The sequence below is a fragment of the Mustela nigripes genome, chromosome 13, assembly GCF_022355385.1.
Source record: "Mustela nigripes isolate SB6536 chromosome 13, MUSNIG.SB6536, whole genome shotgun sequence".
In the NCBI taxonomy this organism is placed as follows: domain Eukaryota; kingdom Metazoa; phylum Chordata; class Mammalia; order Carnivora; family Mustelidae; genus Mustela; species Mustela nigripes.
This window is the reverse complement of record NC_081569.1, coordinates 105,604,057-105,619,425: the sequence shown is the minus strand read 5'-3', so window position 1 is coordinate 105,619,425 and position 15,369 is coordinate 105,604,057. Positions and strand designations below refer to the sequence as shown.

Sequence of the window (15,369 nt, the reverse complement as noted above, 5' to 3'; positions counted from 1 at the left end):
ACGTGACACACCATGTCATCTTTCTAACACTGGTTTCCCTCAGTTGACATCCTCGTTTGTCCTTCCTTATGTACCCCTCACAGCTTTCCATGACATTGTTTTAGATCCCAGGGGTCTTTGTGACCTATGTTTAATGCCCAACACTGGCACAAAACCCAAGACCTTTTGCAGAGGTTGCAAGTCTGTTGTGTAGATCTGTGTCCACCTGAAGAAGAATACCTTTTTTTTTTTTGTCAAGACAGTGTGGACTGTGGATAGCCCTACAAGGATGGCCCCAGGCTTTGTGACCATACATTTCCCTTTATAAGACACATTCTAATGAGAAGATCCTAAGTCCAACATCAGCATTAGCTTGATTTGGGAGATTATTCCAGACTGAGGTAAATCCCCTTCTCAGGGTCTTCTTCAGTGTGTTCAAAGTGATAGATGCAGGTCATAGGCATCATTATCATAGGCCATTCACTTTCATGAATATTCATTGCCTCTGTCTTTGATGTCTTTCAAGGTTATGCAGTACACCCAGTACTATGGTTAAAACTACATTTTGAAATTATGCAGTCATTTAGAGGGGGAAAAAACCCCTTATATTATCCACATGTTTTGGTTAGCTGCAAAAACGACGTGACCTAAGAGTGCAGGGTGGCAGATGTAAAAATTTGTGAACCAAGAAACAAACTCTTAACTCTAGAGAGCAAACTGATGGTGACCAGAGTGGAGGTGGGGACGGGGATGGGGATTACGGAGCACACTTATCCTGATGAGCACTGGCTGATGTATAGAAGTGTTGAATCACTATGTTATAAGCCGGCAACTAATATAACACTGTATGTTAACTATACTGGAATTGAAATTAAATTAAGTGAAATTAAAAAGTGAATAAAAATAGGAAATTTAAGTCAAGGGGATCAAAATTGGTAGGGGAAATTCTCTCACTGTCTCACTCTTCTCATCGACTTGTAGTCAGGTCCAGCTCAGATTTTAGAGGGAAGAGGACAAACTACAGTGTATCCATCCCCCAGTGGAAACCAGTATGATGAGCTTGGAAACACATTTGTTCATTCCATAAGTATTTACAAAATAAAATCTATTTGCTGGCAAGTGTGCCTAGCACCAAGGAAGCAGTGAGCACAAGTTGTAGTCTGTGTCTCCTCAGAACTCAGTGGGAAGAGAACACAACATGTAAAGAAGAAAATGAGGTTTTAGCCTGAGCCATCAGAACAGAAGAGAGGACCTCCCTGTCTTCACATCTTTGTCTGTCATGTGCAACAAGGAAGCTGGGTTGGGGCTTCCCATCAGAGCTTGTGCCACATAATTACATTAGTGTCTTATCCTGCATCTTTTTCTTTTTTTCAAAATGAAATTAATATCTTAAATAGTATACATTCTTTTGGGAAAAGGAAAATTGTTTTTAAAGAGAAGGACACAATGAAAAGTCTCCCTTCTATTTATATTACTCTCTATCCTGTTGCAACCCCATGGTTAATAAATAATTTCTCAAGTTTTTTTCCAGTTTCTTTATGCAGATACAAACAAATGACAAACATATATTCTTATTTTCCCCTTTGCTTACAAGAAAGTTGGCATTCTGTATATCTGTGTTTATATCTATAACCTATTTTGTGCATCTTCTCACTTAACAATATTTACCTGGAAATCTTTCTATATCAGTACATGTATGTTATCTTCATGCCTTTGTACCACCACACAGTATTCTGTGTGAAGAAGTACATAATTTGTTTGACCAGGCCCTGATCCTGGATATTTGAGTTGACTCCAGTTTTTGTTATTTCAAACTATGCTGTGATGAATGGCTTTGTTCACATTCATTTTTAAAACATGTGCAAGTATGTCTATAGAATAATTTCTGTAAGAGTGCTTGTTCAAAAAGAAAATGAGTTTATAATGTGGAGAGACACTGCCAAATTACCCTCCCTAGGGGTACATAATATACCATCCTACAAGCCTGTGTTTTGGTACGAGAATGCCTTTTCCCCTCCGTCTCACCAAAGAGTGTATAGCCAAACATTTTTTGAGTTTTACCCAGTCTGAAAACAGAGAAATGTTATTTTAAGGGTTGTTTTAACTTGCATTTTTATATTCTGAGGCTATTTATATTGACTTTTCCATGCAAGGTATTTATTCTTGTCCTTTGTCTATTATTAAGTAAATGGATTGGTGGCTTTTTCTTCTTGGTTTCTAGGAACTCACTATATTTTAGGGGGATTAGCTCTTTATATGCCATATTGTTTACTAATTATTTGAGTATCTGTTTCCACTAATAGAATATGAAGACAAACCTGGGACTAAAGGCTGAAAGCAATAGGGAGGTATATTTAAGTTAAATTTTAAAAACAATAATGAGTCCTTCATATGTATCAGCATGATGCTTAGCACTTTGATTCCAATATCTCATTTAGTCTTTGTAAAAATCCTAGGAGGTGGTAATTATTGTTAATAGATGAAACTGAAGCACAAAGGCATTAGGAAATCTGCCCGCGTTCACACAGCCAGCAAATGTTGGAGTTAGTATTCAAAGTCCTGAATTTCACCCCAGGGCATAGGATCTTGACTATAACACTTACTAATAACTAGGTTTGCAAAGCAAGCAGTGAGATACCATCAATGCAAATATTCAAACTAAAGTTGGGAAATAGTCGATCTTAATCTCGTGAATGAGATTCTGGGATTAGATGACCTCAAAGGAACTACCACCACCGCTGACCCTCATCCCCCCGCCGCTTTTTATTTTTTAGAGAGAGAGTACTCGCAAGGTTGGGGGGATCAGAGGGAGAGGGAGAGAGAGAATCTTAAGCAGACTCCCTGCTAAGCATGGAACCCAAAGATTGGGGGTGGGGAGTTGCTTGATCTCATGACCCTGAGCTGAAATCAAGAGTCACTTAACTGACTGAGCCACCCAGTCACCCCTCAAAAAACTATTTTGTTCCTTCTTTATTTTTTTTCTGATAACACCATGACTGACCAGAAAGATGAATCAGAATATATTAAATGGCCGGGCTCCATATGAGACCTCCCTGCTCTAGTTATGATCCCCTCAAGTCTCATTGCCATAAGCAGCCAGGGGACCTGAATTCCTATTTACAAACAATGGCTTCATGGTGAATGTTTGTGATACAGCAGGTTGCTAAGCCTACATGAGCATAGGAATGTTCTTCATTCCAGTGCTTTGCAATGGTTAAGTGTTCAGTAAATTTTTTAAATTGGATTAAATACATTAAAAGCTCATTCTAAATGCTCTTGTATGTGACTCAGTCAGATGGTAATATGGAGGTAGTCATCCAGTTAGTAAGTACTGAGTATGTACTATGTGTAAAGCACAGTGCTAGCAACTCAGGGATATGAAGAAGTATAAGACACAGGTTTCCACAAGTATACAGAAAAAGAGCTGACAACAAGGCAGAAAAGCCAATGAGCCCTAAAGAAATGGTCATGGCCCTTGGAGCGGGGATGAGGGAGAATGCACTGAGAAGTGGAGAGGTAAGGGGAGACTTCCTAGAGTAGATGAGCCATCTTCCGTGACTTTATTTGGATTTGGGGAGGAGTAAACGACCCCTTAAGTTGAAGGGAAGGGCTTGAGTAAGGGTTATAGAAGTTGAAAACCTCATGTTTGTGGGCTTGATTAAATGTGTTTCCTGAACAGGCTCAGATATAAAACCATAAAGGCAGACTGGGACCTCATTGAAGAGGATCCTGAGTTCTAAGCAAAAGCATGGGTAGAGACAGCCATCAGAGACTTTCGAGTAGAGAAGTGACATGTGAAAGTAGTGTTTTAGGGAGAGGAATAAGGTAGCCGTGTGCAGAGTGGTACACAGAAGCAGTGAAGCTGGAAGCCAGATGCTTGGAACCTATCAGTCATTCAAGGGGAAGGTGGTTAGAGTCCAGCTGAGAAGGTAGCCATGGAATGGGAAGTAAGGGAGAAAGATCATGTAAAGGGAGCTATGGGGATTAACTAGATAATTCTATGTGGGGAGGGAGCAAACGGACCAATAACATACAAACAAATTTATAGTATATCTTTTTTTCCCTACAATTCATGTATATATAGCATTGAAGTCATGTGACCAAAACCAGTTATTTTCCTCTTTGGAAATCAGAGAGCAGTGTTCTATCAACAAATGATAAATAGGATGGGATGGCTCTTGTTTATGTCCCAAAGGTAATTCTTTGGATGGCCGGGGTAACTGGGGTAACTGAGAGGTTTCTCTGTATTGAAAGCCTCAGAGTAGAATGTATCCGAATTAGGGAGGTACATTAGATAGCAATGATGGTTGTATAACTCTGAATATACAAAAACTACTGGACTCTATACTTTACGAGGGAATTTTATTGTTTGTGAATATAATTCACATAATCAGTAAAGCTGTTTAAAAAGGCAATGGGAAGTCTATATAGGATTCGAAGGACTTTTTCTTAAGATCTAAGTAAATTCCAAATATTTACCTCCCCTTTCCTCCCATAAATGATTATCCCCCAAAGAAGGTCATAGAATCACATTTTCACCTTTGGACAGCAGGCAAACTATATCCCATACTTCCAAGCTCATCAGAATTCCCACTCGCATTCCATCTCAGTGCTCTGCAGCTTTGTGCTTTCCAAGGCAATGCTGAGAACTGTCAGAGAAACTTAGACAGTGGTTTGTCTGCCAGGCAAGGTTTTTTCCTCTAATAGAATTTTCTGTTAAAGTAAGAATTCTTTCCTCTAACAGAATTTTCTGCTAAAGTAAAGGCTGTGCAAGTCCTGGCTTTTCACCCACAAAAGACCCAAAAGCTTGCTGAATCATTTTTTATTAAACATGAATTTTGCAATCTCAACAGCTAATCTATTATCCTGACAGGCAAGCTTTAAATAAGGCAGGAAATTGGGGAAAGAAAGAGTAGTTACTTATCTTCTTAATCCCCCAAACTTGCCATCAGCTTTGGCTTCGAGTCTTTTGCTTAGAGAACGCAGGCTCATTTTTCTTTCTTTCTCTTTCTTTTTTTTCTGCCTTTCAACATTATTAACTAATCACATAGATAACATTTTAAAGAATGGGTATACCTGGATTTTTCAACACCCATTTTTCATGTTAAATCACAGACCACTTAATTTCAGAAGGAGAATGTTTTCTGGGTGACAGAGAGGCCCTGGTATATTCATCCCTCATAAATGGCTCTGTTGTCAAGTGTGTCACAGCCGCTATACTGTGCACCTGCTGATATCTCAGCACTCAGAAAGATGAGTAGGAGTTTCAGGGAAAAAGCCTCACAGCCTAAACTCTGTGTAGGCTACAGCCATCCATCACATGGGCAGCCTACGGGTAAACGATTGTGGGGAAAATGAATGCAGATTCATTCTGGGTCACTGCTTCTGGCCTCTAATTCTTGAATTTTAATGCGTATTTCTCTCCCAACCGCCACTGATGTTCCAGCTTTTTTTTTTTTGTCACCCCCCCTTTTAAAAATATATTTCTCAATTTAATTGGACTAATGTTCCCTGTATCTGTAATTATTGACTCTATTCAAATAATAATTGATGTTTTCTGTTTTGTTTTGTTTTTAATCTTGGGGGAAGGGTAAACCAGATTTCTCTAATGGAGCATATGTACCTCTGTGCAGAGTAACCTTTTGGTATAATTAGTCTTTCTTTCTGGCATTTTCTCTTTCCATTTCAAAGCAGTATGAAGGGCTTTATTGAGATATAAAGTATCATCTTATACCCTAGACCCCTTCTCGTTTCCCTGAGGAGTCGGAATGGGCTCTATCTGCAAGGAAAAGCTCATCCATGGATTCTGAATATGTCTGTTCCTTTTCTGTCTGTTGTCTTGGTAAATTTCAACTTTTCAGGTTCAGGTCAGTCATCACCATGTCCATGTGGGAATCTATGTTTGTTGCATCACTAGATAATACTCCAGGAACAACCACCTGCTCATGAGGCTGCACAGACAGCCATGGCCTTGCTCTCTGGGGATTCTAGCATCCAAGGCAGACCCAAGAGAGTAACCGGTGTGTGGTCTGGCTAGGTGTAACTTGTGGCCCAAAATGCCCCAATCACACCTCCTTATGGACAAAGTCCTAAACTAATAGATAGGTAAGAATGTGTTACAAATGGTTGGTATCCTCTTTGAAAAATGGAAGTACTAATAAAATCTATAGCTCTCCTTATTGAGGGCATACTATGTGCCAGGTGAAGAGCTGAGTAAGCATTACATCATTTAATCCTTGTAGCAGACCAATAGAAGAACCACTCCTGCCCCCATTTTCAGAATGAGTAAACTTATGCACAGACAGGCTTCCACAGTCTCCCAACTGACAATGGTAGAGCAGAATATAAAACCAGGCTCTAGGTCACCAATCCAAGGAGCTCAATTCTGTGAGGGTGGGTCAGAATTTAAGAACTAAAGGATTTGAGGCTTGAAACTTTCCTTGGGAAATGTAAGAGCATCTTCTGCAAGTCATCTTTACCATCTCATTCCTCAATACTGCCAGAGAATTAAAGATATAAAATAAAACACCCACCCTTTGTGGAATTATTGAATTTGTCTAGCTCATGATTAGTACTTCTGACCTTGAACATGGGTGGGTACAAGAGCCTGATTTTATCCACACATGTGCTCCAAAGAACAGCAGTTTTAGCTTGTTTCCATTCTACCACTTAGCTTTCGGCTAGAATTACAGGTGCAGGAATCCTTCAGTTTTTTATTGTAAGTACATTCCTGAAAAGTTACTTGCAAGTTGAAAATTTAAAGTTCAATCCCATTTTAAATGCATCCAGGTAACTGAATTTGCTGTCCCCTGCAGTCCCTCTGCCTCCCTAGGCAGCATCCATGGGTCCACACACTGACTCTCGTTGTAAATCAAATCAGACTTCTAGATGACCAAGGAAACAGCTAGAGAGAATGAGGAAGTCAGACGTTCCAAAGGAATCTTTGGTTATATAAAGAAAGAAGTCATTTCTAGCCCAGGCAAGGAAAGCACTTTTATTTGGTGGATTTATATTTAACAATATAACAATATTGGTTCCAACCTGGGGCAAATGGCTTTTGCTCCCTGCCTCAGTTCTTACATCTGCCAACTCTGCAGGAAGCCCTGACAAGAATTAATTGGCTTTCCTGAGCCCTGAGGCTCAGCTCAGCTTCTCTGTTCTAACAGTCCCACAGGACTCTGCTCTCACATAATTTACTGGAAAGAAGGACTTTCTGTTTTTATGAATTCTATCTGATAGGCACTAAATAATGTATACACATTTCAGTCAGTTATAACCTAGAGAAACTTTGAGGGTATTTAGCTCAGTTTAAGAAAATGGGACATTATTTGTTGCTTTTACAAGAGCCCTGACATGGTCCCATCCAAAATATGTGGTTTATACAATGACTTTCTTCTTTTTTTCCTTCTTCTTCTCTTTCTTTTTCTCCTTCTTCATTTTAAGATTTTATTTATTTATTTAGAGAGCAGGCATGAGGGGTGGGCAGAGGAGGGCAGAGGGAGAGAGAAACTGAAACAGACTCCACACTGAGTGCACAGATCTGGTCATGGGGCTTGATCTCATGACCCTGAGACATGATCTGAGCCAAAATCAGAAGTCATAACCAGAGACATAACCATCTGATCCACCCAGGCATCCCATGACTTTGTTCTTCTTCCTGTAAGTTGGTGATATTTGCAGAGTATGGCAAAATGGCCCTTCCAATTTTGTGCTGGGCTCTTTGAACAAGATCAGCACTGATAGGATAAAAATTTCAGAAGTGAGAGTTCTTCCTAACTGTTGACTCACAAATAATGTAAATGGGCTCTCGATTTTATTCCTTTAGTTATCTCTACACAATAGAAGCCTCTATTCTTTGCGGTATCACCTCAGGGAAAATTATATTGATTCTCTTTTACTGGTAAGGGAGAAGTAAAGGGGGTTTTGTCTGACTGTGGGAGCAGCCAATCAATGTCAAAATCCCAGCAATTTGAAGGGGACTTCTGCAGTTATCTCAGCCAATCTCCCAGCAAATGCTTATTCCTGCCTAGACAGATGCTGGGCCCCTCTCTGAGCGCCCAAGGGATCAAAACACTCTCCTTCCTGAGATGCGGTCCCACCCCCTTGTTGAATAACTCTAAATCTAGACTGTCCTTTCATAATCATAGATTATGTCCTTTCATAATCATAGATTAGAAACACCCGCTTTGTAAGTCGCATCAGTTAGTGCTCATTTGTTTTCAGTAGCTGCATAGAGTAAGTCTGCTCCTTGATGGATGGGTCCATTCATTCGTCTATTCATTTTGTATCAGGTGCCTACTGTGAGCAATATAGTGTGTTAGACATGAGCCCAAACTCCAAAAGGTGATAGGTTAGTAGAAGATAACATGGCCACATCACCTGAACAGAGTAAATTAGCTGCGACAGGAAAGAGCAGGGAGGACAAAAAGGAAGGAGTCAGGTCCAGACAGGTATGGTCAGCAAATTCATCATGGAGGAGGAAGCATTTAAAGCTACTTATCTGTTGGGGCGCCTGGGTGGCTCAGTGGATTAAAGCCTCTGCCTTCGGCTCAGGTCATGATCCCGGGGTCCTGGGATCGAGCCCCGAGTTGGGCTCTCTGCTCAGCAGGGAGCCTGCCTGCCTCTCTACCTACTTGTGATCTCTCTCTGTGTGTTAAATAAATAAATAAAATCTTTATTAAAAAAAAAAAAAAAGTGCTACTTATCTGTAAAGGTTTGAAGTTAAAAGGCAGAGATTTGGTTGTGAAGATTGGAAGGATAAAGCGATGGTGATGTGATGGATTTTTTAAACCTACCCAGAGCTTAGAGTTTAAATTGGCGAGGGGAAGGCAGGTCTAGAAAAGCCTGCGGAGTGCGTGTGAGATTGGGAAGGGCTTGGTGTGCCCGGAGTGGAAGGTCAGTGAGAGGAGTAGCAGAGACAGGGCTGTGAGTGAAGCCATGTGGCCCTCTTATCATCTCAGATGCCTGGCTGCAGAACTGAAGGATTTTCCGGGGAGGCAGGGCAGAGCCCTGGGGCCAGTGGCTGAGTAGTGGACAGTGTATGCAGTCTGAGAACTGAAGGCAGGAGACTGGATGATGAGCCAGGAAGAGGCCATATGGGCCCAGAGCCCTGAGGTGGTCCCTGCAGTGGAAGCACCAAGTGGGGGCTGAGTGATAATAACTGTGCCACAGGCCTGGAAACCACCTACTGTGTATTCTCCCAGAGAGATCCTCTTCCCCATCCCCCTTCCCCCCCAGGCTCTTTATAGCCTTGGGCAAGACCCTCCTTACTTTTTGGTGAATACTTGCTTACTAACACATGGAAGTGTGTCCAGAGAATTGTGCTAGAGAATCCCCACGTCCAGATGTGTATAGAGAAATATCTCAGGATTGATTCCCCTGCCTCCAGTGAGATCTACGTGTGGACAGAGCCCCTGTGGGAAAGAAGCTTTAAAGTAATTCCAACATATCTTCTCACAATCCTGTTATCTGTGTTTTGTTCTAAACTTCAAAATACCTTTTATTTGGCAAGTATTTGAACACTTACTGGGTGCCAGGCCCCGTTCTAGGTTTTGGACTGCCTCAGTGAACAAAATGTTTATATTCCTACCCTCATAGGACAAACCTCAACAATGAAGAAATAGATAATAAATAGGTTAAGTAAGTGGTATTTTAGAAGGAGACAAGTGTTGTGGGAAAAAGAAAAGGTAGAGAGAAGAATAGGTGCACACAGGATTGCCAGGGAGTAGGAAGGGGAGGGCTGGTTACAATTGGAGAGAGAATGGTTGGGGTCACCTTCCTTAAGAAGGTGACAGTTGAGCAGACTTGTGGTGAAGGGGGGAGGTAGGTGGGTGTCTGGGAGAAGAGAACTCCAGGGAAGGAAAACAGCAGATGCCAGGGTGGGAGGGACTAGACGTGATATGCTTTTCCATTCCCCATAGAAGACCAGTGACTTGAGCCACCAAGAAGAGAGAACACAAAATTCGAGCTTATTTGTAATAAAACTGATTTAAAATTACTTTAAAAAAAACCTTCCCAAACTGATTTAAGGAGGTGCAGAGGGTGTTAGAGAATGTTTCCTGACTTTGAGACTTCTTGGGTTTGAATGCTGGCTGGGATTTCCTTGTCTGTAAAATGTGGCTAATAATAATACCCATCTTCTCGGATTGCTTTGATGATAAAATGGATAAATATTAATTAAAAGCTTGGAATGGTCTCTAACGCATGGCAAACATGCCGATATTAGCTATTAATATTATTATATTACTGCTACTACTTTTTTTACATTTCTGGATTGATGCCTTGGAATATTCTTTGCGTGTGTCCTAAGGGCTTTGTGTGTGTTTGTGTGTGTGTGCAATGTTTTGAGAGTGCGGGGTTTACTTTATAAAAGAGTTGTGAGAATTAGGTAAAATTCCATTGCTTAACACAAGATTAGGCCTCAATAAAAGTTAGATTTCTTCTTCTTTGGCAGCATTTTATTAAAAAAAAATTATAGGGACACCTGGGTGGCTCAGTTGGTTAAGCAGCTGCCTTCGGCTCAGGTCATGATCCCAGCGTCCTGGGATCGAGTCCCACATCGGGCTCCTTGCTCCGCGGGGAGCCTGCTTCTCCCTCTGACTCTGCCTTCCACTCTGTCTGCCTGTGCTCGCTCTCGCTCTCTCTCATAAATAAATAAAATCTTAAAAAAAAAAATTATAGAGGGTTTCCCTCTTCTGCTTGTTATTAGTGAATTTTTTGGCTGTTTTATGAGTAGAATAAAGGCCAGGTGAAAACATTGCATAGACTCAAACTTCAGAAACTTGTTTTGCCCTTAGCACTACCAGTGGAACAAGAAATTCCCAGTGGGTCATTTTGGATATTACTGGATGGTAGAAAATGGGTAGTAGGTGGGTGAATGAGGAGGGAAACAAAATGAGGAGAAAACTGAAGAAATAAGGAAGTGCTTATTAAGGTGATACTACTTTGGGATGAGGCCATGGGAAAACTAGGAGTCCCTTTTTCTGAGAACCTTTAAAAAGAGAAGAGACAGCACCTGTCTGGGTGAACCAGGTATCCCTGACTGAAAGGGCCAGGCCAGAGGGTCTCTTGAGGCCTTTCCCTGCTCTCTGAGTCTCCAAGACGAACCCCTCTCCCTACTCAGCCATCCAATTGTTGCATCTACAAACCTGAATTAGCCTACATTTCCAGCTATATTTAAAGAGTCATTAATACTTGAGATACAAAGAAGGCTTCTACTGAGTAATACCAAGAAGGACCATGTCACTGTATACTGAGATAGTAGATTTTGAAACATCAGCTTTCCCCTCCGCTGAGACATGTCCCCAACTATTCTGGGTGTGGCAGCTCATGTGGACCTGTGTGCTCTGCCCCCAGGAAAACACCAGTTCCATGGGCTGGGAGAGAGACAAGGATAATGAACTTGAGTGTGTGCCAAGGGAACTCCAAGGGCTTCAGGGGGAAGGACACAATGTCTCCACAGGACGCGGGGTGGGGTGGGGGGAGGGGGTGGTTAGACAGGCGAGCGAACCGAAGACAGACGCCCACTTACTGTCTGCTGCTGTCTTGATTCCTAGGTGCGGCAGATGTCTCCAGTGCCATGGAGCACACCTTTTCAGCAGCATCAAAAGATGGGGAAGGATCGTGTTACACATCTCTGATTTCCAACATCTGTTACCCACCTCAGGAGGATTCTACATATTTCACAGGAATTCTTCAGAAGGAAAATGACCAAGTCAACACTTCTGAGAGCCCTGAGGAGTTGAGTACCCCCGGGCCCTCCTTACCAGACGTGCCTGGGACAGAGCCTCGTGGCTTATTTAGTTCTGATTCTGGAATTGAGATGACTCCTGCAGAGTGCACCGAAGTGAACAAGATCTTAGCAGACCCCCTGGACCAGATGAAAGCAGAAGCCTATAAATACATTGACATAACCAGGCCAGAGGAGGTGAAACATCGGGAGCAATGTCATCCCACGTTGGAAGAGAAAGGCTCGGACTTTAAGAATAAGGACTTTGGTATCTCAACAAAATCTGAAGAGGCCCATGAACCTGAGAAACCAGTTCCTGTGGAGGGAAAAATTCTCAAGGACCATTTATTTGAAGAGTCAACATTTGCACCATATATAGATGATCTCTCTGAAGAACAGCACAGTGCTCCTCTGATCACTGCCCCTATCAAAATCACACTGACTGAAATCGAGCCTTCTGTTGAAACTGCGGCCCAAGAGAAGACCCCTGAGAAGCAAGATGTCTGTCTGAAACCAAGTCCTGACACAGTCCCCACAGTCACCGTCTCAGAGCCTGAAGATGACAGCCCGGGATCCGTCACGCCCCCATCTTCCGGGACAGGTAAGGGAACTAGTGTTCCCAGCCTTGGGAAAATGCAGGATATGGAGATATGAGTATTAAAGGAATGTGAATCTGTATTCAAAATATTTTACTATAGGGTCCCTTTAAGGCTCAGTTTAACTGGATTGAATTAACATACTTTTTTTTTCAGTCCTGTGCCCATGGTACAAAGGTTGAGAACTGGGATTTCGCTGGAAGTCCTATCAGATTTGTCTCATAAAGTGTTTCTTTCTTCATTTGAGGGGAGAGATAAGGATGACACACTGGAACAGGAAAAGCCTCATGGGGCTCCATCATTCAGAGCAGAGAGGCAGGTGCTACTCTGCTTCTAGTTAGCTTCCCACTGGATTTCCGGGACCCCGGAGGCATCACAGAGAGAGCACCATGCCTGTCCTCCCCAGACCAGCTGGGTCACCAGGGACAGGGCATGGCACATTCCTTGTCCCAGCTCCAAGTTTGTACAGTGAATGGGGGTAGGAGTACACTTCAGGGACTTTAGGTGGACATGGGCAGTGAGAGGAAACCAAAAAAAAAGAATACTTTTCCTTCAACCTCAGCGGGGTCATTTTTGTCTTTTAACTTTAAGTTCTCCATATAGTTTTATTTTTTTTAACTTAGAGGATTTATTTGATTAGAATAGAAAATTTCAGAATTCACTAAGCTCTGATCCTTGTCAACTTGAAAATTGTCCTACTGTGACCCAAGGCAGGGTGTTAAACCATACTCATTTATATCCTCTCAAACTTAAAGGGGTCTCCTGTAGCCAGGTCATGGGCCAGAGTGGTAGCAGGAGTGTCCCCAGCCCACCCTGTACCACCCCATCCGTGGTGGTAAAAAGGAAGCCTTTCAGTGTTCATGAGGTGTCAGAATGGAGAGGATGAGAGGTCCTTGGATCTTCCCCTGCCTCTAGTGGCTGGCATTCTTACCCTACTCAAAAGTGATTTGCAAACCTTTCTGATTTACAAAAAATAATTTTCAGTAGTCAGGTGCAAGAGCTTTTACTGAAGTCTTAAAACAGAGCCAAAGCCTATTAGGAGTGAGGGCTCTAAATCCTCATAATGCAGTAGGTCCAGGTGTCAGAGACGACTTAGAGGAAGTGCCTCCAGTCTTGTTTCCCTAAAGATTTTAGCATCAATCCCCTTTTCCCCAGCCTGACCTCAGACTCATTCAACTATAAAAGCTCCAAGGGTCTTAAAGATCCACTGTACCATGACCCTGCTTTTCAAATTCATTCATTCTCTCAACAAACATGTTCTACATACATTCTTTTGGTCAGACACTCTCCTAGGTACTGGTGAGGCCAGGACTGAAAAAATGAACAAACAAAAACAGTTTCTGCCTTCCAGTGGAACAGATGACCATCATACCCCAGTGTGATTTGTATTCTGAGAAAGGGAAACATAGAGTGCTGAGGAGCATTGGGAGTCCAGCAGCTCCCAGGTGAATAAAGCAGGAGGAAATATACAGGTGAAGAGGAGGGGCACGGGGGCCTTCCAGTCCAAGGAGGTTCAAGAGATGGAGGGATGAGTCCACAATGAATTTCCATGCAATGTAAATTGTTGTCAGTAGTGACAACAAGCAATGTTGTCAGTAGTGACAACAAATAAGGAAACTGAGGCCCCAAATGGATTAGATGTGACTTATCTCAGATTATGACATGAAGTAGCAACATATCTGAGTCCTGAAGCCTCCTTATGGTCTTTGTGATAATACATCATAAAACCGTTCTGTTATTCAATGATATAAAGATACCGATACTCTGAAGAGGTAAGCTCTATTATCAGCTGTGTTTTCTCAAGCTATGGGGTTGTCTGGTGGTTGTTTTAGAAGAACTTCAGGAAGAGGGAAAATGTCCTAGCACATACAGGTCCGTTTACATGGCACATGCCTCATGTAAACATTAAGTTTGCAGACCTGATGAAAAAGACTTGCTGTGATTCAGAGTTTAGGGATTATTAAGAAATTTCCTTTTTTTTTTTCTCAGTAGCCATAGCCCATTGAGGTTTTGGAGCAGCTTCAAGATAAGACAAAGACAGATCTGGCTGACATGATCTTGGAGTTTTATGACCTTGGGTTGTACACTTGACAGCATTGGATTAGGGCAATGGCTTTTTTCTGCAGTTGCTCCAAATAAACATTCTAAGCAAAGTTTGTTCAAGAAAGAAAAAGTCCCCAGATCCAGTACATAGTTCTCTCCCATGTTCAGCTCCTCTCTGCACACATGCTTCACATCATAATACCTGAGTCAAATGACAACATATAAGAATATAATTAACAGGAAAGTTAGGAGAAATTACCTCGTCACTAAGGCCTTTTTCCTTGTTCTTTCTATCCTAAGAGGTTACCCAGCTCCCTCCCCATCTTGTGATCCCCTGGCACTCTGGCCATGTGACACTCTGATAATAATAATAATAATTCTAATTATCTATCTAATTCTAGTAATTCTAATTATGTGAATTATGAATCAGAAGAAGTTCTCATTTATAACAATTTTAGCCACAGACCCTGAAGCTTAAACAAAGAATCTAAAGTATTTCCTTCAATTCCAATAAATTATTCCATTTTGTAATTTTCTCCAAAGTGCTGAACTATTTTCATCATGTTAAATAATATACTCTGAGGTTCAGAGGCGAAAATTCTTACAGCTTACATATTGAAAGTTTCTTCTCAGCCCAAATCAGTCCTGAAATACAAGTGAAGCCCTTTAAGAAAATGTGCTCAGTGTCCTGACACATGCCAGACCATTGACCCACTGGCACCATATTGTTTCTGACACAATGCCTAGCACTACATTATGGCGGTCATGGATGGTCTTTGAGGTGTTAGCCTCAGAAAGGACAGTAATTGAGAGGTCATTATTAAACCACTCCATCTTCCCTTAGTAAGAAATAAGCAGTAAGAAGTAAATCAGTTTCATAGTCTCTGAAATTTCACAGTCTGACTCCTATAAAGAATGATAGAATGTTGGGTGTGAAGGGGTCAAGGATGGCCTCTCCGAGGACGTGACATGTGATCTGAGATCTGAATGAGGAGAAGGAGCCCACAGTTCAAAGGAAGAGGT

The 15,369-nt window shown here is 41.8% G+C and overlaps 1 protein-coding gene across 1 annotated transcript in view; it reads left to right on the top strand.

Moving 5' to 3' along the window:
* Window positions 1-15,369, top strand: part of RTN1 (reticulon 1) — a 218,138-nt gene that overhangs the window by 109,896 nt on the left and 92,873 nt on the right. The window contains exon 2 of the mRNA XM_059373321.1: window positions 11,535-12,308. Within this exon, the coding sequence (XP_059229304.1) occupies window positions 11,535-12,308 (774 nt within the window). The remainder of the gene's footprint in view (window positions 1-11,534; window positions 12,309-15,369) is intronic.